We start from the raw sequence: 24,552 nt of genomic DNA, 5'->3' as shown, positions 1-24,552 counted from the left end.
CATGAATGTATGCAGTTTTTGAGCAAAATGCAATGTAACTCTGCAAGTACAAATTCACCACACAAAATATGTGTGCATGTGGGTCTTTGTCTGTGTGTGTGTGTCTGTCTGGGGTAGGGGTTATAAATTCTGTGTTACGATCGAGCCCTCCACAATCACCTGAAGGAGCGTCGCTCCGAAAGCTAGTGTGCTTCCAATTAAACCTGTTGGACTATAACCTGGTGTTGTGTGATTTTTAACTTTGTACACCCCAGTCCAACACCGGCATCTCCAAATCAAGAGTTAAGGGGGTACAGAGAGGTGGATGTTCACTTTGTTGAGTTTCCAGATTAGAACAATATTGAGAAAAAAAATAAACACAGAGAATGTTAAAGAAACTCAGCAGGTCTGGCAGCATCTGTGGAGAGAAAACAGAGATTTTGTTTCAAGTCCAATTACTCTTCTGCAGTACAATCATACCAACCTTTAAACTTGTGAATTGGGGTATGAAAAGGGAAAACAACAGGAAGTATGGTGATAAATGAAAAGGTAAGCAGCAGGTTAGTATGTATGCAGGAGAGTTTAAATTCAGGGCAGACTATGAAAGAAGCAAAAATGAAAGATAACTCAGGAGATATTAGAGATGTTGTGAATCATGACAGTAAGAAAGCTAGTACAAAGGCACTTTACCTGAATGCTCGTAGCATTGGTAACAATGTTGATGAGTTAACGGTACTAATCATCGTGAATGAATATAATTTGATAGCCATCATAGAGACATGGTTGCAGAATGGTCATGACTGGGAATTAAATATCCAGGGATACCAGACTATTTGGAAGGTCGGGAATGCAAGGAAGGTGGTGCAGCTCTGATATTCAAGGACGACATCAGGGCAGTGCTAAGAGATGATATAGGTTCTATGGAGCATGAGGTCGAATCCATTTGGATGGAAATTAGGAATTCCAAGAAGAAAATGTCACTGATAGGTGTAGTCTATAGGCCACCAAATAACAACATCACATTGGGGCAGGCAATTAACAAGGAAATAAATATAAATGCATGCAAAAATGGTACGACTGTTATCATGGGGGATTTTAAAGTGCAGATAGGTCAGGGTAGCCTTGAGGAGGAGTTTGTTGAATGTATCAGTGATAGTTTTCTTGAACAGTATGTAATAGAACCAACGAGGGAGCAAGCTATCCTAGATCTGGTCCTGCATAATGAGACAGGAATAATGAATGACTTCATAGTCAGGGATCCTCTTGGAAGGAGTGATCACAGTATGGTTGAATTTAAAATACAGATGGAGGAGTGTGAAGATAAAATCCAATACCAGGATCCTGTGCTTGAATAAGGGGGTCTATGATAGAATGACAGAGGACCTGGCTAAAGTAGACTGGAAACAGAGACTTTATGGTGCGAGAGTTGACGAGCAGTAGATGACCTTCAAATAACTTTTTCAAAGTGATCAGCAAAAGTATCTTCTGCTGAGAAGGAAGGACTGTAAAAGGAGAGGTAATCCGCCATGGGTGTCTAATGAAATAAGGCAGGCTATGAAAGGCATACAAAGTGGCCAAAAACAGCAGGAATCTAGAAGATTGGAAAAACGTTAAAGGTCGACAGAAAGCCACAAAAAGAGCTATAAAGAAAAGTAAGATAGAGTATGAGAAAAAAACTAGCACAGAATATAAAGTCAGATAGCAAACGTTTCTGTAAATATATAAAACAAAGAAGAGTTGCTAAAGTAAATGTTGGTCCTTTAGAGGATGAGAAGGGGCAGTTAGTTATGGGATATGATGAAATGGCTGAGGCATTGAACAGGTATTTTGCACCAGTCTTCACAGTGGAGGATACTAATAACATGCCAGTAAGTGACGAAGAGACAAAGGTAGGTAGGACCTGGAGTCAATTATTATTACAGAAGAGTTAGTGTTGGGTAAGCTAATGGAGCTAAGGTTAGATGGAATGCATCCCAGTGTACTGAAAGAGATGGTGAGAGAAATAGCAGGGGGACTGGCGGTAATGTTTCAAAATTTGCTGGACTCTGGGGCAGTCCCAGCAGATTGGAAAATAGCAAATGTGACACCACTGTTTAAAAAGGGAAATAGACAAAAATGAGGAATTATAGACCAGTGAGCTTGACCTCTGTAGTGGGAAGATGCTTGAGTCTATTATCAAGAAAGAAATACAGTGCATCTCGAAAGAAAATGTCCCAATGTACAGGTGCAGCATGGGCTCATGCTTCACAAATCTTTTGGAATTTTATTAAGATATTTTAAGCAAGGTGGACAACAGGGACCCAGTAGATGTGGTCTACCGAGATTTCCAAAAGACCTTTGACAAGGTGCAGCACATGAGGCTGTTGCATAAGATAAGGATGCATGGTGTTAGGGGTAGAGTATTAGTGTGGATAGAGGATTGGTTGACTGACAGGAAGCAAAGAGTGAGGATAAATGGGTGCTATTCTAGCTGGCAATCAGTGACTAGTGGTGTGCCTAAGGGATCGGTGTTGGGACAATTATTTACAATTTATATAGATGATTTGGAGTTGGGGACCACGTGTATGGTGTCAAAATTTGCCAATGACACTAAGATGAGTGGCAGAGCAAAGTGTGCAGAGGACTGTGAAACTTTGCAGAGGAACAGTGACACATTGAGTGAGTGGGCAAAGGTCTGGCAGATGGAATACAATGTTAGTAAATGTGAAGTCATACATTTTGGTAGGAGTAACAGCAAAATAGATTATTACTTTAATGGTAAACAGTTGCAGCATGCTGATTTGCAGAGGGACATGGGTGTCCTTGTGCATGAAATGCAGAAGGTTGGTCTGCAGGTACAAGTAATTAGGAAGGCAAATGGAACTTTGTTCTTCATTGCTAAAGGGGTTGAGTTTAAATGCAGAGAGGTAACGTTACAGGTGTACAAGGTGCTGGTGAGGCCAGACCTGGAGTACTGTGTGCAGATTTAGTTTCCTTAATTAAGAAAGGATGTACTGGCACTGGAGGGGGTGCAGAGGAGGTTCACTAGGTTGATTCCGGAGTTGAGGGGATTGGCTTATGAGGAGAGGCTGAGTAGACTGGGATTATAGTCATTGGAATTCAGAAGAATGAGGGGGGCGGATCTTGTAGAAACATATAAAATTATGAAGGAAATCGATAAAGTAGAAATGGACAGGATATTTTCACTGGTAGGTGAAACTGGAACAAGAGGGTTTAGAACTGAACTGAGAAAGAGCTTCTTTACCCAGAGGGTTGTTAAGCTGTGGAATTCTTTGCCCAGAGAAGTAGTTGACACGACTTCAGTAATCACTTTTAAAGCTAAGGTAGATACGTTTTTGAAAAATAAAGGAATTAAGGGCAGGTAAGTGGAGCTGAGTCCATGAAAAGATTAGCATTATCTTACTGAGTGGCAGAGCAGGCTCGAAGGGCCAAACAGCCTAATCCTGCTCCTAGTTCTTATGTTCTTCCGCCAAACTTGAGATGTTAACTGTTTCTCTCTCCACAAATGCTACCAGACCTGCTGAGTTCCCCAGCATTCCCTGTGTTTGTTTCAGATTTCCAATAATCACAATATTTTGCCTTTATGATGAAAAAGATTCCTTTGCATCAAGCTCACATTGTGTCATTGTCAGCTGTGGCTCTATCACCTTTGCATTATAAGGCTCTAGGGTCAAGTCTCACTGCAGGGTGTGGGCACAAAGATCAAGGCTGCTACTGCAGTTGTGAACTGAGAGTGCTGTACTGTCAGAGGCCATGTCTTTCCAATAAGATATTAAACTGAAATCTTATCTGGCTGCTTGGGTGGGTGTAAAAGATCATATGGCACTGTCTCATGGATGAAGAGTCTGTTTCTGTGCTGTACATCTCTATGACTCTATAACAGGGCAGTTATTGCCAATAGCCTGGCTAACCGTATTCTTCAACAAGAATTATTTAAAAGATTATCTGGTCATTATTACATTACTGTTTGTGGAAGTTTGCTGTGTGCATATTGGCTGCAAGGCGTCCTATATTACAACAATGAGCACGCTTCTGAATTACTTAATTATTGTAAACTGCTTTGGCACATCCAGTGATTGCAAAAGGTGCTACATTAATTCAATTTATTTGTTTCTTCACTGTGACTAAGTTTGAGCGACTTTGGGCACAAATATGGCATAAATATCCCTTTCTCTGCACTATCACACATTGATTAATGAATATTGGAGGAATAAGGAGAAATAATATTATCAACATTACAAATATTCATATGCAAAATATGTTATTATTTTTAACAGGTCATTCGCTGATTTTAGAAATGAATTTTGGCTGAGTCTCTAGTTAGCAAATCGAAATGGCTCTCAAATGGGAGGTTTCTATCTTGCCAGGGACCCCAAGCCTGCTTTCACAAGTCTAGATAGCCTATCAGAGGTCGGTCAGAGAAGGACACTACAATCACTCCAGCACTCTCTTCCCATGTGACCCTTGTAATCACCACTTCCAGAGTTTCTGTGTATCTTCAATCCATGTTAAAGTGGCCATGGAGGAGAGTGGAAAGCATAGGTTGGCATGGAAAGCATGAGGGGTCATGGGGGAGGTGTGGGAGCAATGCTTGGGGAATGCAGGTGTTGAGGCCTAGAGGGTCCAACATTAAATAGAACACCTGGGACCAAGTTCATGAGCACCAAGGCCTTTTAAACAGCCCACTTTGGTATGTGCCAATCCATGTGGCTGTCTCTGTACTGTTTCCAAGGTGGAGGATTTGTCTCCAGCATGCACCCAGCCCCAAGAGAAAGAAAATTGCACCTTTTCTCCTGAGGTGGATGGGGCAAGCAGGTAAATTAACTGACTCCTGCAAGCCATTTCCAGGGTGAAAATCTAGCCCAGCATTTCTGAGACTTTTCATCAGAACTGGAAAAAGTTAGAGATATCATAGGTTTGAAGCAAGTGAAAAGGAAAAGGGTAGGAAGAAAAGCAAAAGAAAAAATCGATGATAGCGTGAAAGGGAGGAAGATTTAAATAAAAGGTTTCACAGTCCAAGGCCATAGGGATTGTTAATGTACATGGAAGCAAAGATCTAGAGGAGTTGTAACTATGCTTTTAACCTCCGAAAGCAAAGAAAATATATAAGAACAAAAAATGAAGCAAAGAGAAAGAAAAGAAGATGAGTGGAAGGTTAAAATCTCAAATTAATTAATTCACTATTCAGTTAACGTGCCCAGATACATGAAGGTTATGCTGAGGTTTCAAGTTGTTTAAAGCAATGTTAAATTCCGTGGGGCTTCAAAGCTCCCAGTTATAGATGAGATGCTATTTCTGAAGTTTACACTGAGCAACCTTAAGCAATTTTGAGCAAAACTGAACAATTTGCAGAGATATATTGAAGACAGCAAATAACTGACCTCAATAAATCTCCAAAAAGAAATTCTTCTGACAAATTGCTGCATTCAATCAGTCTGTCTAGTTTTGCATTGATCACGTGCTGGATGGAAAGGACTGGTCTTGGGAGTATACTAAAGTGAACAACCCTCAAGATATTGAGAGCTGTGAAGTCTCAACTTTGAAATTGTGACATACAATTTTATCCAGACATAAAGAACTACAGCTGTATATGAATATTTATACATCCATCAACAAAATGTAATAACTTCACTGTAATAAGTGAGGATAAATCCTCCTAATAAAAACATTTTAAAATATTTTAGACATATTTTTTACTGCCTTATGCATTAGGGTTTATTTTTGTCTAAGTAGAACAGTTACAATTTTAAAATAGATGCCTTGAATCCACTTATTTGAAATCTTGCTAAGTTTGAGTCGGTTTGCTTTTGAATTTTTGTGAAGATATTTCTCCTAATGTAGTCAGGTGTCATCAATAGTCATCACTGCCGCAAAATCTTTATAGAAGATGATATTCTTTTCTGGATCCACAGCAGCTGATAGCATCTCTTCCATCTCCTCTTGTGTAAATGGCTCCCCTATGGAATGAAGGAATAATAATAATCACCTCTTTTCTCATTCTTCCTGAGGTTAATGGCTAAGATTGATGAAGCAGTTTCATGACTATTATCACTCACCTGGAATCTGTGAAACCAAATATAAAGTGAGAAGAAAAGCTGAGACTAAATACTGTTACATTTCATTGCAGTACCGCTACTGCAAATCTGTCACACTAACAAATATTTACACCAATTTTGAAAGAAGTTGTACTGAAGCTGAGAGATGCCCTGACGAAGAAGTATTTGGACAGCCTGAATGTTTGCAATATACAAGTCTGTAATATTCTCTGCATATAATTGGAACACAGTTCTTTTTACATATTTACCATCATATGCTCTGATAATAAAGGTACTGAACACAACTCATAGAATCCCAACAGTGTGGAAGCATGCCATTCAGCCCATTGAGTCCACACTGACCCTCCAAACAGCAGCCCACCCAGACCAATCTCGTTACCCTATCCACACAACTCTGCATTTCCTATGGTTAACCCACCTAACCTACACATCCCTAGACACAATGGATAATTTAGTTTGGCCAATCCACCCAACCTGCACATCTGTGGGATGAAACCAGCATACCTAGAGGAAACCCACGCAGACACAGCAGAATGTGCAAGCTCCATACAGACAGTGGCCTGAGGGTTGAATTGAATCCAGGTCCCTGGCACTGTGAGACAGCAGTGCTAACCACTGAGCTACTAATAAGATAACTTACACAGGTACTGAGTATTTAATGAGCTGCTGTACTGATGCATTTTTACTAAGCTGAGAAAGGAGAACCTGCATTTACACCATACCTTTCTCGTTGCCAGTATCCATGCCGAATTTTCCTGCTAGTTTTAGGACAAATTGGAGGTTCCAAACCTGCTCTTGTCAGTAGTGTGTCCACTGGTATAATCCTCACCGATGCAGTCATTAATCTATACACTCAAAAATTCCACAAATAGCAACTTCATTGAGATTTGATCACTTCTTTTGTAATGCAGATTTAGGATGGAACAAGGGGATAATGCACATGTTCTTCTTCAAAGAGGTGATGTAGGAATAATTCTACATACCTGAGAGGGTCTTATCTATTCATCTGAAAGATAGCACCTTCAACACTGATTCTTCCTCAGGAAGAATATCAGTCATGATTTTGCACTGAAGTACTAGAGATAGACTTGAACCCATAGCCTTCAGACGCAGAGGTAAGAGTGATACCAACTGAGCCACAATTCATATTGTGGGCAGAGCTCTCCCAGTCTTGAATAACATGGGCAATTGTAAGTCAGTTGGAAAAATTTGATGAGATTGGAAAAATTAGGTCCTCGATGTTGAGAAATAACAAGTCTACTTTTCCAACCAAAGTTTGAACAGCAAGACAAGAATCTCACGAGTGAGCAGCAAGAGATGTTTTTGCATCTGGTTAGAACTTAATCTCACCTCATTTATATACAGTTTGCTATTTTTGGACACAGTGGAAAGAAATTAATTGTGAGCATTCCAGTCATTAGGTGAAATAATTCCATATCATTACAGGTCAAGGAGTGGGTCACAGTTAGTCCTGCAGGTCCAGTGCAACCTCTTGAAAGATTAGTGATAGGTCAGTCAGGAGCTGCAGAGATCAGTCTGGTCGCTCATCAGTCAGAATCAGTCCAGTTCACTGAAAGTCAGGGGCCAGTACTGTGGTGGAAATTTGAGGTTTAGAGGCAACATTTTGAGATGCAGAAGAGGCAATAATTGTGAACTAGGGCAACTCGATAGATAAAGCTGAGAGATGGTAGAGCATGGGAGGGCAAGAGGTATCTTGAAAGGGTTTTTTTTCGACAGTCACCACCACCCTGGATTCGATGAGGTGACAATGCATAACCACATCTGACATGCTAAGCTGTTCAGGGCGTAAAATGGAAAAATGAGCAGTTAAATAAAACATTAAGGTAGGAATGTGGGTATCATTAAAGCCAATAGGGTTGATGGGGAGAACAATACAGAAAGGAATAAGTCGTCTTGGCAGATCACCTACAGTGAGACGCTGACCTGCAACTCACTCCATGAATCAATACCTGCGTTGCCTACCACCCTCATCAAAAACAGAAATGCACAATCAAAATGATTATAGCTGCCACCACATGCAGAGTGAGCAGAGTATTTTTTATCCTCTCTCTGAGGGAGTGGGCCCTGCTTTTGTGCACTGAGGCCCTTCAAAGGGCAATAGCATTAAAGAGAAACCCACACTGTACATAATGCTGTACGTGAACTGCATGTACAGACCTACTGTGTCGAGAACAAATCCTGGCCACAAGCACACGTGACCACATCATTCAACATTTCCATGCTATGAAACACAAGTAATGTCAGGCAAGATGTAAAGATTCACTTTAGTTGCAAAAGGTGGAATCAACTTAATGCTCACTATAAAACGAACTGTAATATGTCCACACCATTATCCTATTGGTAATGCTGCCTTTCTTAGATAATGTGGGAGATGAGAGTGGGAGACAGATTCCCATTACGGCTGCTACGTATACAATCTCTGACTGTATGTCTGCCAAAAGGCTTGAGCAATATACGTATTGAATCAGGATAAGGATGTGCTAGGTCCATTTGAAAGCATCGCATTGCCTTCTTTGATGGAGGGCTCCCTGTCCCAGTGTTCTGAAGATGTTGTTTAAATGTTATTTGGGTATGGCATGACTACTGAATGATCACATTAGTGAGGAGCTACTTTATTTGTGATATTGCCCACTGATTGGAAGGCTCATTGGAACCATCCCTAAATGATTCAGGAACAGGAACTATGGTCACCTCTGTGGCTATTGCATGAAGAGCACCTACACTAATAGATGAGGAACACATGCATCTGGAGCAGCAGCAACCTCCAGCATAGAGTCATAGAGATGTACAGCACGGAACAGACCCTTTGGTCCAACTAATCCATGCCGACCAGATATCCCAATCTAAACTAGTCCCATTTGCCAGCACTTGGCCCATATCCCTCCAAACCCTTCCTATTCATATACCCATCCAGACCCTTTTAAATGTTGCAATTGTACTAGCCTTCACCACTTCCTCTGGCAGCTCATTCCACACCCGTACTAGCCGCTGCATGTAAATGTTGCCCCTTTGGTCCTTCTTATATCTTTCCCCTCTCACCCTAAACCTATGCCCTCTAGTTCTGGACTCCCCCACCCCAGGGAAAAAACTTTGTCTATTTATCCTATCCATGCCTCTCATGATTTTATAAACCTCTATAAGGTCACCCCTCAGCCTCTGACACTCCAGGGAAAACAGCTCCAGCCTATTCAGCCTCTCCCTATAGCTCAATCTTCCAACCCTGGCAACATCCTTGTATATCTTTTATGAACCCTTTCAAGTTTCACAACATCCTTCCAATAGGAAGGAGACAAGAACTGCACACAATATTCCAACAGTGGCCTAACCAATAAATTGTACAACAGCAACATGACTTCCCAACTCCTATACTCAATGCTCTGACCAAAAAAGGAAAGCATACCAAATGCCTTCTTCACGATCCTATCGACCTGTGAGTCTAGTTTCAAGGAACTATGAACCTGCACTCCAAGGTCTCTTTGTTCAGCAACACTCCCCAGAACTTTACCATTAAGTGTATAAGTCCTGCTCTGATTTGCTTTTCCAAAATGCAGCACCTCGCATTTATCTAAATTAAACTCCATCTGATCAAGATCCAGTTGTAATCTGAGGTAACCGTCTTCACTGTCCACTATACCTCCAATTTTGGTGTCATCTGTAAACTTACTAACTGTACCTTCTATGTTCATATCCAAATTTATATAAATGATGAAAAGTAGCACCTAAATTGGAAGGGGACTAATATACTGGCAGGGAAATTTGCTAGAACTGCTTGGGAGGATTTAAACTAGTAAAGTGGGGGGTGGGACCCAGGGAGATAAGAGGAAAGAGATCGATCTGAGGCAGGTACAGCTGAGAACAGAAGTGAGTCAAACAGTCAGGGCAGGCAGGGACAAGGTAGGACTAATAAATTGAACTGCATTTATTTCAGTGCAAGGGGCCTAACAGGGAAGGCAGATGAACTCAGGGCATGGTTAGGAACATGGGACTGGGATATCATAGCAATTACGGAAACATGGCTCAGGGATGGGCAGGACTGGCAGCTTAATGTTCCAGGATTCAAATGCTACAGGAAGGATCGAAAGGGAGGCAAGAGAGGAGGGGGAGTGACATTTTTGATAAGGGATAGCATTACAGCTGTGCTGAGGGAGGATATTCCCGGAAATACATCCAGGGAAGTTATTTGGATAGAACTGAGAAATAAGAAAGGGATGATCACCTTATTGGGATTGTATTATAGATCCCCCAATAGTCAGAGGGAAATTGAGAAACAAACTTATAAGGAGATCTCAGCTATCTGTAAGGTTTAGATGGAGAGGAATTTCTTAAGTGTGTACAAGACAATTTTCTGATTCAGTATGTGGACGTACCTACTAGAGAAGGTGCAAAACTTGACCTACTCTTGGGAAATAAGGCAGGGCAGGTGACTGAGGTGTCAGTGGGGGAGCACTTTGGGGCCAGCGACCATAATTCTATTTGTTTTAAAATAGTGATGGAAAAGATAGACCAGATCTAAAAGTTGAAATTCTAAATTGGAGAAAGGCCATTTTTGACGGTATTAGGCAAGAACTTTCAAAAGCTGATTGGAGGCAGATGTTCGCAGGTAAAGGGATGGCTGGAAAATGGGAAGCCTTCAGAAATGAGATAACAAGAACCCAGAGAAAGTATATTCCTGTCAGGGTGAAAGGGAAGGCTGGTTGGTATAGGGAATGCTGGATGACTAAAGAAATTGAGGGTCTGGTTATGAAAAAGAAGGAATCATATGTCAGGTATAGACAGGATAGATCGAATGAATCCTTAGAAGAGTATAAAGAAAGTAGGAGTGTACTTAAGAGGGAAATCAGGAGGGCAGAACGGGGACATGAGATAGCTTTGCAAATAGAATTAAGGAGAATCCAAAGGGGTTTTACAAATATATTAAGGACAAAAGGGTAACTAGGGAGAGAATAGGGCCCCTCAAAGATCAGAAAGGCGGCCTTTGTGTGGAGCCACAGAAACTGGGGGAGATACTAAATGAATATTTTGCATCAGTATTTACTGTGGAAAAGGATATGGAAGATATAGACTGTAGGGAAATAGATGGTGACATCTTGCAAAATGTCCAGATTACAGAGGAGGAAGTGCTGAATGTCTTGAAATGCATAAAAGTGGATAAATCCCCAGGACCTGATCAGGTGTACCCGAGAACTCTGTGGGAAGCTAGAGAAGTGATTGCTGGGCCTCTTGCTGAGATATTTGTATCATCGATAGTCACAGGTGAGGTGCCGGAAAACTGGAGGTTGGCAAACGTGGTGCCACTGTTTAAGAAGGGCAGTAAGGACAAGCCAGGGAACTATAAACCAGTGAGCCTGACCTCAGTGGTGGGCAAGTTGTTGGAGGGATTCCTGAGGGACAGGATGTACATGTATTTGGAAAGGCAAGGACTGATTCGGGATAGTCAACATGGCTTTGTGCGTGGGAAATCATGTCTCACAAACTTGATTGAGTTTTTTGAAGAAGTAACAAAGAAGATTGATGAGGGCAGAGCAGTAGATGTGATCTATATGGACTTAGTAAGGCGTTCGACAAGTTCCCCATGGGAGACTGATTAGCAAGGTTAGATCTCATGGAATTTTTTCACGCAGAGGGTGGTATGTGTATGGAATAAGCTGCCAGGGGAAGTGGTGGAGGCTGGTACAATTGCAACATTTAAGAGGCATTTGGATGGGTATAAGAATAGGAAGGGTTTGGAGGGATATGGGCCGGGTGCTGGCAGGTGGGACTAGGTTGGGTTGGGATATCTGGTCAGACCGAAGGGTCAGTTTCCATGCTGTACATCTCTATGACTCTATGACTCTAGAGAACCCAGCACTGATCCTTGTGGCACTCCACTGGTCACAGGCCTCCAGTCTGAAAAACAACCTTCCACCACCATCCTGTGCCTTCTACCTTCGAGCCAGTTATGTATCCAAATGGCTTGTTTTCCCTGTAGTCCCTGAGATCTAACCTTTCTAACCAGTCTCCCATGGGGAACCTTGTCAAACACCTTATTGAAGTCCATATAGATCACAGCCACCACTGTGCCCTCATCAATCCTCTTTGTTACTTCTTCAAAAAACTCAATCAAGATTGTGAGACATGATTTCCCACGCACAAAGCCATGTTGACTATCCCTAATCAGTTCTTGCCTTTCCAAATACATGCAAATCCTCCAACAATTTGCCCACCACCGACATCAGGCTCACCGGTCTATAGTGCCCTGGCTTGTCCTTACCCTTTTCATAAATAGTGACACCACACTAGCCAACCGTCAGTCTCACCTGTGACTATCGATGATACAAATATCTCAGCAAGTGGCTCAGCAATCACTTCCCTAGCTTCCCACAGAGTTCTAGGGTACATCTGACCAGGTCCTGGGTATTTATCCACTTTTATGCATTTCAAGATATCAAGCACTTCCTCCTCTGTAATATGGACATTTTTCAAGATGTCACTATTGATTTCAAACATGGACCATCTCCTAATGCGGTGCTTCCAGCCATAGGAGGCTTCATGTTAAAATCATAGCATTTCAAATACAGAAGGATGCCATTTAGTCCATCATGTCTGTACTGCTCCTGAAAGAGCTACCTAGTGAACCCCATTCTTCAGCCCTATCTCCATAGCCCTTACATTTATCTCTGTCAAACATATATCCAGCTCTCTTTTGAAAACTCCTGTGGAATCTGCTTCCACCACTCTCCCAGACAGTGTATTCCAAAGTCTAACAACTCTCTGAGTAAAGACGTTTCCCCTCATCTCACTCCTAACTCTCTTGCTGACAGCCTTGAAATTGTCACCCTTAGTTACTGACATACCAAAATGGAATATCCTTCTTTACCCTGTCAAAATTATTCATAAGTTCACATCTTAATCTTCTCTGCGCCAAGAATAAACCCAATTTCTCTAAATTTTTCTTTGTCTTTAAAGTTCCTCATTCCTGATATCATTCTAGTAAATCTCCTTTGCACTTTCTCCATGGCTTTAATATCCTGCCTTAAATAAGGTGCCCAAAGTTGGACACAATTTGCCTACATGATTTGGTAAACCACAGTTGCTTGTCTCCCATTGAACGTCATGCAGATAACAGAGGGGCAGTGGCACTTTACTCTGTTTAGAGGTAGCAGCCAGATGTCCATTGTATCCACCTTCTTCCACTGGGACCAATGAGGGATATAAGATGTCCCTATCACATCAGGTTCCCATTCAGGTCATGTCTCAGAGTACTGTTGCAGTACTGTTCAGGAAGAGGGTGTTAATTGGATTCTTTCATCCATACACCAGGAAGATGCACTGAGATTATATGACGGTTGATGGTGATCTATGAAAGTTGCAGCATTGTGCCAAGTCAAGACAATGAAGATGTTCTTCAGAAGGAACAGCATTCCCAGCATCCCACAGCTCAGCAACACTGGCTGAAACAACACAGACAGAATGTTCCTTGTTAGCACTGTTCAATGGAACTGATTGCATGGAGTCATCTTTCATTAACTGCAAATGTTTTGATGCTGCAGATGGAACCCCAACTGCAAATGCAGCTAACCAGTTCAATCTTTTAATGCTTTACATGTTTGTTTAATAGAAGTTAAGATTGCATACTGATGGAAGCTTTCACAAGATCTGATTCTCCCTCATTTAATCATGACAAAGTTTCATGCTAGTAGTGAAACTATGAAAAAGAAAGTTAAAAATCACACAACACCAGGTTATAGTCCAACAGGTTTATTTGGAAGTACACTAGCTTTCGAAGCACTGCTCCTTCATCAGGTGGTTGTCTACCTGATGAAGGAGCGTCGCTCCGAAAGCTAGTGTGCTTCCAATTAAACCTGTTGGACTATAACCTGGTGTTGTGTGATTTTTAACTTTGTACATCCCAGTTGAACACCAGCATCTCTAAATCATGAAAAAGAAAGCTATCATTCCGACAGGGTTAGGACTTTGTGGTGCTAAAGGTAATTAGTGTCCCTACTCTTGTAGTTGTAGCTAAAATGACAGTCACTCACAAAAATCACACAACACCAGGTTATAGTCCAACAGCTTCATTTGAAACCACAAGCTCTCAGATCCCCCTCCCGCCCCTGCCCCCCTCCCCCCACCCCCACCCCCCTCAAAGCCAGCTGCCTGAGAAAGGAGTGGGGGCTCTGAAAGCTTGAAGTTTCAAATAGACCTGTTGGATTATAACCTGGTGTCATGTGACCTTTGACTTTGTCCACCCCAGTCCAACACTGGCACCTCCATATCAAAGCTGATAATGAACAGTGAACATGATTTACAAATGTGAAAATGTGTTTTCAATGAAATTCCAACCATGCCAGCTCTGTGCCCTCAGAAGGTTTACTTTTTCCTTTCCCTCTTACTATGTCTACGTGTAGTCCAAGGGTCGCAGCTGAAGTGGAAGGAGCCTGCCCTGTATTGGAACCTGTTGACCATGGAATATTGGGTGATATGACCTCTGAAGTATTTGTGGCTGGAGGGTCCAGGCATGCTAAGAATATTCTGCCTAGATGCAGGTCCACCCACCTCAGCCTCAACTCCCACAGGTTTGTGAATTGCAAGCAGAGAATATTTTTATTCATTCGGGTAAAGTGGGCATTGCTGGCCACACCCATATTTATTGTCCATCCTTATTTGCTGTTGAGAAGGTGGTGATGAGTTGCCTTCTTGACTGCTGCGTTCCATGTGCTGTGGGAAGTCCCACAATGTCATTAGGGAAAAGAATTCCAGGATTTAGATGCAGCAACACTGAAGGAATGGCAAACTATTTCCAAGTCAGCAAGGAGAATTGTTTGGGGGGGGGGGGTGGATCTTGCAGATGGTGGTGTTCCCATGTATCTGAGTGGAGATGCAAGTGTTAGCCTTCTATGAAGTGACCTGAGAGGAGGCTTCTGCAAGGCCTATGTGTGGTTCCTACTCCTGCTGGGTGCTTATTGGCAAGATCCTATCTCCTTCTCAGGAATGAGCTTTTGGAATGAGGTCAAGGAGCTTCATCCTCCTACTGCCTTGCCATTGATGCTAAGAAAGTGATAGAGGGCAGGTCAGTGCCGAATATCCAGGCAACATTGAATGTTGCTAGAACTGGCTTTCCAAGGCAGCTGTCAACCTTCCCACTGCCAGACACCTCCTCAGAGGTGGAGGAAGAGATTGTGTTTTCTCCATGGTGGGGACAATGACAATGGCACCACAGCCTTCTGGAGATAAAAGAGAGAATGCGTTGCAAAATAGGAATAGAAGTTTGTGCATGTTAAGAATACATTTACAGTGATGGTAATAGCAGAGCAGCATAGCACTTGACAACAAATCTTACTTGGATACCAGAACATGAACTCTTGGTATCATCACATCCGCTGTCACAGTCCTCAACTGCCAGGGCAAAGATTCTCTCATGTAGGGGATGAGGACAGAAATGTCAGGATCCCACTATCCATCCCTATTGTGGATTATTTTCTCTTGGAATGAGAGAAAGGGAGGATTGAATGAGATGAAAGTGGTTGGCACACCTGTTAGAACTGGTGCAGTAAGAGAAATGTGGCAGAGGGCATGCAGGGGTAGTTGTCTGCGGGGGGAGTGGGCAGAGTGGGTGACAGCAATAAGGGAAAATACTGTGTGCAATAGTGAGAGTGTTAGCCATAGAATCTTGGTGGGAGGTGGGTGCAGTAGCAGAGTTACAGTGAGTATGAGGTAGCAGAGAGAAGAGGATGGCACTTACCCTTGCAGAATGCAGAAGGACATGAGCTGCTGCTGTGGTCTCCTGGAGTGGTCCTGAAAAAAAGATGACAGTTCTCCTCTCCGCTGCCCCATTTACCAGGACCTTGAGACCCATGACAAAAATTGTGTGACAATTTGCCTCTGTCAGGCATCTCCAGGGCATTTTTTTTACCCACACTGTAACTGTACTGGCAACTCTTGGCCTGCAGTGACTGACCTGGTTCATGTTAATATGGTGCTGGCAGCAGGAATCTCAGAAGATCCCAGCAGAGGCAAGTACACAGATGTTGATGAACACAAGGTAGGAGGGGTGATGTAGAGACATGAGTCAAAATGTGTGGCAATGGAAAAGCACAGCTGGTCAGAGAATTTCCGAGGAACAGAAGACTCTCCTGCTCCTCGGATGCTGCCTGACCATCTGTGCTTCAGCGCCACACTTTTTGACTCTGATCTCCAGCATCTGCAGTCCTCACTTTCTCTTAGTGACGTAGAGGCATGGCGAGCATTGTGATTGTGTGGGGTAACTATCTAGAATTCATAAAGAAAACCTCTCCATGAAACCTTCTGAAACTGATATTTAGCCAATTTTGGTAAAATTAAGCTCCATGACACACTACACTAACATTACTGTGAGAAACATCTTAAATGTTGTAGCACCAACAAACCTAGGTATCGGGAAAGAAATTTTTTTTAAAGTTGGGAGATGTGGAAAAAATATTAAATTTGTGTAATAAAAAGAAATACCAAAGACATTATCCGAATAACTATTAAAATCAGGCACACATCTGAAGATTGGAATACAAATATACTATAAATTAATGCATCCACATCTAGGAGGGAAAACAAATCTTAAATGCAGAATATGTTAAAAGCATCAACAAAATAAAACTGGAAGTGCTGTCAAATTTGTAATATTGCATAAATATAAATATGTCTTCAACAAAGATCTTCAAATGATTATGTTCTACAAAATAAATTTTCGGAAAGTTTTTTTTTAGATTAGATTAGATTAGATTACTTACAGTGTGGAAACAGGCCCTTCGGCCCAACAAGTCCACACCGACCCGCCGAAGCGCAACCCACCCATACCCCTACATTTACCCCTTTAACCTAACACTACGGGCAATTTAGCATGGCCAATTCACCTGACCTGCACATCTTTGGACTGTGGGAGGAAACCGGAGCACCCGGAGGAAACCCACGCAGACACGGGGAGAATGTGCAAACTCCACACAGTCAGTCGCCTGAGTCGGGAATTGAACCCGGGTCTCTGGCGCTGTGAGGCAGCAGTGCTAACCACTGTGCCACCGTGCCGCCCACAAGTTGAGACAAGTACAAGCCAGATGCATTTAGTTTTCATTCTTGATGAATGAAACATGTTAATTCGAAAGAGTCAAGTACTGATCGGAATAAGAGGGCAGAACCCAGATGCAGAAAATCTGTCTGGTAATTAGTGAAGTTATACCCATGTACTTGATAAAATAGCCTAGTTTTACTTCTAAATGACATACATCAAGATTAATTATGGAATAGGGAAGATCTCCCTTTTAAAAGTGAGATAATCATGAAACTTTAAATGCTTCATTTTACATAAAGAATTACAGTTAAATTAACACAGTATATAAATATCAAACAGAATCCATATGATTGACTCATTGTCAGGGCACGAATTTCAATTTTGACCTAAGTCATTGTCGTGTGATTGTTTCCATCCTTAAGTGTTCCTCACTATACATTTTCTTATAACATTTGCTAGCAAATGTTTGCTTACATTATCTTCCATGAAAGGCAAGTCAGAAGATGTAATATTTTAGAAAGACAGGAAGAGGAGATAATCTAAAACACAGTAGAGAAGATTTGAGACACCCCAGTGAATAAAGTACTGAAAATAAGAGTGGAGAGATTTCTGCCCCATTGCTGTGATAGTCATGACCATTTTGCTAGATTTTCAGAAGAATTGCTTGAACTAATAGGTAATCTTTTGTGACTCTGACAGGTGGAATGTGCAGCTAATCAAACCCCATTACTCCACAAGCTGCAACATTGGTGTAAATGTTTCGATTCAATCACCAAAATGGCCAACGTTGTTTCCCTTTATTCCTGCTATCCAGAGTGAAAGTGACTTTCACCAGATTTATTTCAAAACTCAAAAATAACTCACTCTTTATAAATTAAATTCATTAAAGTGGCAAAAATTGGTTAAAGGGGTGCAGGAGAAGAGGGGCCTGGGTGCATCTGTGTTCAGATCATTGAAGGTGGCAGGATAGGCGAAGTAAGCAGTTAATGAAGCATATGGTACTCTTGGCTTTTTTAATAGGGGCATGGAGTACAACAGCAAGGAGGTGAAGTTAAACTTGTACAAGACACAAAGCTACAGTATTGTTTTCTCTGTGGACACCACATTCATAGGAAAAATAAGAATTCATTGTGCAGAAGCAGTTTACAAGAATGTTTCCAGGGATAAAAACATCCGTTATGAGAATAGATTTGAGAAGTTTGGACTGTTTTCCTTGAGGGTGATGAAGATTTAGAGGAGATTTGACAGAGGTTTTCAAAATAATGAGCCAGCTGAACAGAATAGATGGGGGAAGCTGTTCCCACTTGCAATTGAAAAAAAGAACGAGAGGGCAATATATTTAAAGTGATGTGAGAAAAACTTAAGGAATGGATTGCACTGCCATGAAATGTAGTGAAGGCAGGTTCAACTGAGGCATTCAAGTGGGCATTGGATGATTAGTTTGATAGGAATCGTGTGCAGGAATATGGGTAAAAGGTAGGAAATTGGCACTAAGTAATAGAACCGGTATAGGCACCATGGGCCAAATGGCTTCCGTCAGCGCCATTACAATTCTGTAAGTCTGTACTTAACAACTAAACTGTATTCCAGATGAAAACTATACATCCTTAATCCTAACAAACACATTCACACAACAAACAACACAATAAAGCTTTGCAGAGATGACTGGCTTACAAAACAAAACCCAAAGTGTCTGATCTCAAAGGATAAAATGTGATGGTTTTACACTGCTCTCCAAGTATCCTGCTGATGGGACCAAAATATTGACTGCCATAGAATTCTAAAAAGTCTTCAGACTAGACTTCAACTCAGACGCATAGTCAGTTAGACATTCTTATGTTCCCAGAAATACATCACTAAGAGACAGATCCATATGGTTCGTTCTAAAATCACACAGGCTTACGAGTAATATATTAGCTTGGATAAAGGATTGGATAATCTGATGCTGTGGATTTAAGAGGTGCATTTTGACCTGGTTTCTTTTAGAGAGAGATTGGGGGACAGGTGAAGAGCAGTCCATGAGAAATAAACAACTTGTGAGGCCTTGGGCTTTTATTAAAATTTGGAACAATAGAAGCGGCCTGGATGGGTGTGGCCAGTGCCAACAGACCAGGATTTCTAGCTGTTTTAGTTTTGCAGGTTTAGGTTTAAGCAGTTGCTTTTGTGGGCTTGAAGAAGTGGAAGCTATTTTTCCCTCCCTCAATTACAGTCAAAAGCTGGGGGTTTCTTTGTAGGCTGCTGGATTGCATGTCAGACAAAATCTGTTTTCTGAATTTGCCTTTTTGCCGAGAGGTGTTTGTAGTGATTGGAACCAGGTGGATCTGATTGACTATAAGACGTTTGATTGGGGCTACTAACCTGAACCAAGCAGGGAGGCCTGACTGACAGAGATAAACAGAGTATTCAGAGAGCCTTCTGAGTTCAGGGACTGACTCTGAGCTGGCTAGTTACAGCCAGTGTACTGTGCATATATAAATAAAGGGTGACTTGGTGACAGGATACTGGCCGCTACAGTTATTTCAGTGTGTTTATGGCGTGTTACTATATTGGGACAATTGAGTTATAGAGCCATAGAGATGTACAGCACAGAAACAGACCCTTGGTCCAACTCATCCATGCCGACTTGATATCTTAAACTAATCTAGTCCCATTTGCCAGTACATGGTCCGTATCCCTCTAAACCCTTCCTATTCATATACCCATCCAGATGCCTTTTAAATGCTGTAGTTCTACCAGCTTCCACTATCTCCTCTGGCAGCTCATTCCCTACACGCACCACACTCTGTGTGAAAATGTTCCCCCTTAGGTCCCTTTTATATCTTTCCCGTTTCTCCCTAAACCTTTGCCCTCTAGTTCTGAAGTTCCCCCACCCCAGGGACAAACCTTGTCTATTTATCCTATCCATGCCTCTCATGATTTTATAAATCTCTATAAGGTCTCCCCTTAGCCTCCGATGCTCCAGGGAAAACACCTCCAGCCTATTCAGCCTCTCCCTATAGCTCAATCCTCCAACCCTGGCAACATCCTTGTATATCTTTTATGAACCCTTTCAAGTTTCACAACATCCTTCCAATAGGAAGGAAACAAGATCTGCACGCAATATTCCAACAGTGGCCTAACCAATAAATTGTACAGCAGTAACATTACTTCCCAACTCCTATACTCAATGCTCTGACCAAAAAAGGAAAGCATACCAAATGCCTTCTTCACGATCCTATCTACCTGTGAGTCTAGTTTCAAGGAACTATGAACCTGCACTCCAAGGTCTCTTTGTTCAGCAACACTTCCGAGGACCTTACCATTAAATGTATAAGTCCTGCTCTGATTTGCGTTTCCAAAATGCAGCACTTCGCACTTGTCCTGTCTACCACCCCTCAGCTTATTGGCCCATCTGATCAAGATCCCGTTGTACTCTGAGGTAACCTTCACTGTCCACTACACCTCCATTTTTGGTGTCATCTGCAAACTTATTAACTATACCTCTTATATATCTATTATTCTGTTAAGGTTTCCAATAGAGTTAAGTTATTCTAAGCTCTTCTTTCTTTTGTAATATTTTAATCATAGTGTTTGAATAAATTGTGTTTTGCTTAACATTAAGAAGTTTCACTAGTTGAATTGCTTTTGGAACATAGAATTTTACATTTGCCTTTAAAATAAGAAAACGTTAGGGTTTAGGCTACCTTCTTAAAATATTTTGAGGGGGTCTGGTCAGGTCCATAACAACAGAAAGCAGCAAGTTGGGATAAATGTGTCTTTTCCTGTTGGCAAGCTGTAAGTTTTTAAAAACACTAAGGGGCAACTTTTTCACGCAGAGGGTGGTATGTGTATGGAATGAGCTGCCAGAGGAAGTGGTGGAGGCTGGTACAATTGCAACATTTAAAAGGCACCTGGATGGGTACATGAATAGGAAGGCTTTGAAGGGATATGGGCCGGGTGCTGTCAGGTGGGACTAGATTGGGTTGGGATAGCTAATCTGCATGGACAAGTTGGACCAAAGAGTTTGTTTCCGTGCTATACATCTCTATAACTCTATGACTGATGGGACATGGTGTCGCAGACTGGCCAGCATTTATTGCCTGTCCCTAGCTGCCCTAGAAAAGGTAGTGGTAAGCTGCCTTGTTGAATTGCTGCAGTCCCACATGCCCACACACAGTGCCCATGGGAGGGATTTCCAGGATGTCAACCCTGTGACAGTGAAGTAACTGTCATATAAGTCAGCTTGGTCAGTGGCTTGGTGGGTGATGATGTTCCCATGTATCTGCTACCTTTGTGCTTCTAGATGGAAGTCATCATGCGTTTGGAAGGAGCTGCGTAAGGATCTTCAGTGAATTTCTGCAGTGCATCTTGTAGAACATATACACTGCCGCTACTGAGCATTGATGGTGGAGGGAGTGGTTGCAGTGCCAATTAAGCTGGCTGCTTTGTCCTAGATGGTGCTGAAAATGTGTTGCTGGTAAAGCACAGCAGGTCAGGCAGCATCCAAGGAACAGGAGAATCGACGTGTCGGGCATAAGCCCTTCATCAGGAATCGGGCTTATGCCCGAAACCTCGATTCTCCTGTTCCTTGGATGCTGCCTGACCTGCTGTGCTTTACCAGCAACACATTTTCAGCTCTGATCTCCAGCATCTGCAGACCTCACTTTCTCCTCTTGTCCTAGATGGTGTCAAGCTTCTTGAGTGTTATTGGAACTGGACCCATCTAGGCAAGTGGGAAGTTTTCTATCAAACTCAAGACTTAGAGTCATAGAGATGTACAGCATGGAAACAGACCCTTCAGTCCAACCAGTCCATGCCGACCAGATATCCCAACCCAACTAGTCCCACCTGCCAGCACCCGGCCATATCACTCCAAACCCTTCCTATTCATAGACCCATCCAAATGCCTCTTAAATGTTGCAGTTGTACCGGCCTCCACCACTTCCTCTGGCAGCTAATCCCATAAGCGTACTACCCTCTACATGAAAAAATTGCCCCGTAGGTCTCTTTTATATCTTTCCCCTCTCACCCAAACCAATGCCCTCTAGTTCTGGACTCCCCGAATCCAAGGGAAAAGATTTTGTGTATTCATCCTATCCATGCCCCTCATAATTTTGTCAACCTCTATAAGGTCAGCCCTCAGCCTCCAACGAAAACAACCCCAGCCTACATGAGATTACTTACTGCGTGGAAACAGGCCCTTCGGCCCAACAATTCCACACCGACCCTCCGAAGAGCAATCCACCCAGACCCATTACCCCTTCACCTAACACTACAGGCAACTTAGCATGGCCAATTCACCTGACCTGCACATCTTTGGACTGTGGGAGGAAACCCACACAGACACGGGGAGAATGTGCAAACTCCACACAGATAATTGCTCAAGGCAGGAATTGAACCCGCATCTCTGGCACTGTGAGGCAGCTGTGCTAACCACTGTGCCACTGTGCCGCACCCAGCCTGTTCAGCCTCTTCCGATAGCTCAAATCCTCTAACCCTAGCAACATCCTTGGAAATCTTTTCTGAACCCTTTCAAGTTTCACAACATCTTTCCAATAGGAAGGAGACCAGAATTGCACGCAATGTCCTGTACAGCCTAACCAATGTCCTGTACAGCCACAACATGACCTCCCAACTCCTGTACTCAATACTCTGACCAATAAAGGAAAGCATACCAAACGCTTTCTTCACTATCCTATCTACCTGCGACTCCACTTTCAAGGAGCGATGAACCTGCACTCCAAGGTCTTTTTGTTCAGCAACACTCTCTGGGACCTTACCATTAAGTGTGTAAGTCCTGCTAAGATTTGCTTTCCCACAAGGCAGCACCTTGTATTTATCTGAGTTAAACTCCTCTCGGCCCATTGGCCCATCTGATCAAGATCCTGTTGTAATCTGAGGTAACCTTCTTCGCTGTCCACTACACCTCCAATTTTGGTGTCAGCTGCAAACTTACTAACTTTACCTCTTATGCTCGTATCCGAATCATTTATATAAATACAAAAAGTAGATCCTCTCTGCTATCTCTCTCTCATGTAAGAACCTGTGTTTGAATTTACCTTTTTGCCAAGGGGTGTTTTTATGGAATAGTACAGGAAATCGGAACAGCTCTTTGTTAGGTTGTGGGTTTTCAAATAGTTGTTATTCTGAATTCTGATTTCTTTTGCTTGTGTTTTGTTCAGTAGTCTGTAAATAAATTCTGTTTTGTTTAAAACTGAGTAGTTTGACCAGCTGCATCACTCCTGAAATATCCATGATACGTCTGCTTAGAAGAACTCAAAAAGTTAGGGTCTGGGCAACTTTCTTGAAATGTTTTGAGGGTATCTGGCCTGATCCATAACAAGTCCAAGCCTGGAAATTGTCCAGATCTTGTTGCATTTGAACATGGACTGCTTTAGTACTTGAGGAGTCACAACTGGTGCTGAACATTGTGCAATCATTGGCACACATCCCCATTTCTGACTTTGCGATGCAGGGAATGTCATTGATGAAGCAGCTGGAGATGGTGGGGACTCCTGCAGAGATGTCCTAGAGCTAATATGACTGACCTCAACAGCCACAACTATCTTTGTGTGCCAGGTATGACTCCAACCAATGGAGAGTTTTCCCTGATACCCACTGATTCCAGTTTTGCTAAGACTCATTGATGCCACGCTCGATCGAACGTGGCCTTGATGTCAAGAGTTGTCACTTTCCCCTCAAAAATTCAGTTCTTTTATCAATGCTTGAACCAAGGCTGCACTGAGGACTGGAGTTGAGTGGACCTGGTGGAATGCAAACTGGACATCAGTGAGCAGGTTATTGCTGAGCAGGTGCTGCTTGATTGCACTGTTAATGACACCTACCATCACTTTACTGATGATCGAGATAAGGGCAGTAATTGGTCAGGTTACATTTGTCCTGCTGTTTGTGTACAGAAGAACCTGGGCAATTTTCCACATTGTCGGATAGATGCCAGTGTTATAACTGTGCTGAACGAGCTTGGCTAGGGGACAGCAAGTTCAGGAGCACAAATTTTCAGTACTATTGCTAGAATGTTGTCAGAGCCCATTGCCTTTGCAGTATCCAGTGTCTCCAACCATTTTTTGATATCAATGCAGTGAATTGAATTGGCTGAAGACTGGTGTCAGTAATGCTGGGAACCACTGGAAGATGCCTAGATGGATCATCCACTCATCGTTTCTAGTTGAAGATTGCCGTGAATGCTTCAGCTTTATCTTTTGCACTGTTGTGTTTTGCTCTTTCATCATTGAGGATGGGGATATTTGTGGAGCCTCTTCTTCCAATGAATTGTTTAATTGTCCACTACCACTGGATGTGGCAGGACTGCAGGGTTTAGATCTAATGTTTCGGTTGTGGGATCACTTAGCTTTTGTCTGTCAGTTGCTGCTTATGCTGGTTTGTAGCTTCACTAGGTTGCCACCTTGTTTTTAGCTATTGCTTGACTGATCTGTGAGGTAGCTTTCCCAATTTTGGTATGAGCTTCCAGATGTTGGTAAG

General features: G+C 42.4%; 1 protein-coding gene across 1 annotated transcript in view; it reads right to left on the bottom strand.

Moving 5' to 3' along the window:
• Window positions 1-221: 221 nt before the first annotated feature.
• The window catches only part of drc8 (dynein regulatory complex subunit 8), an 86,636-nt gene continuing 62,305 nt past the window's right edge, over window positions 222-24,552 (bottom strand). Inside the window, exon 7 of the mRNA XM_043695422.2 lies at window positions 222-5,936. Within this exon, the coding sequence (XP_043551357.1) occupies window positions 5,821-5,936 (116 nt within the window). The 3' untranslated portion in view covers window positions 222-5,820. The remainder of the gene's footprint in view (window positions 5,937-24,552) is intronic.

Source organism: Chiloscyllium plagiosum, unplaced genomic scaffold (genome assembly GCF_037043375.1).
Source record: "Chiloscyllium plagiosum isolate Xiang-an unplaced genomic scaffold, Cpla_swu_hap1 HiC_scaffold_10, whole genome shotgun sequence".
Classification (NCBI taxonomy): Eukaryota; Metazoa; Chordata; class Chondrichthyes; order Orectolobiformes; family Hemiscylliidae; genus Chiloscyllium; species Chiloscyllium plagiosum.
Note: the sequence above shows the minus strand (reverse complement) of the source record. Positions and strands in the feature narration are given on the sequence as shown.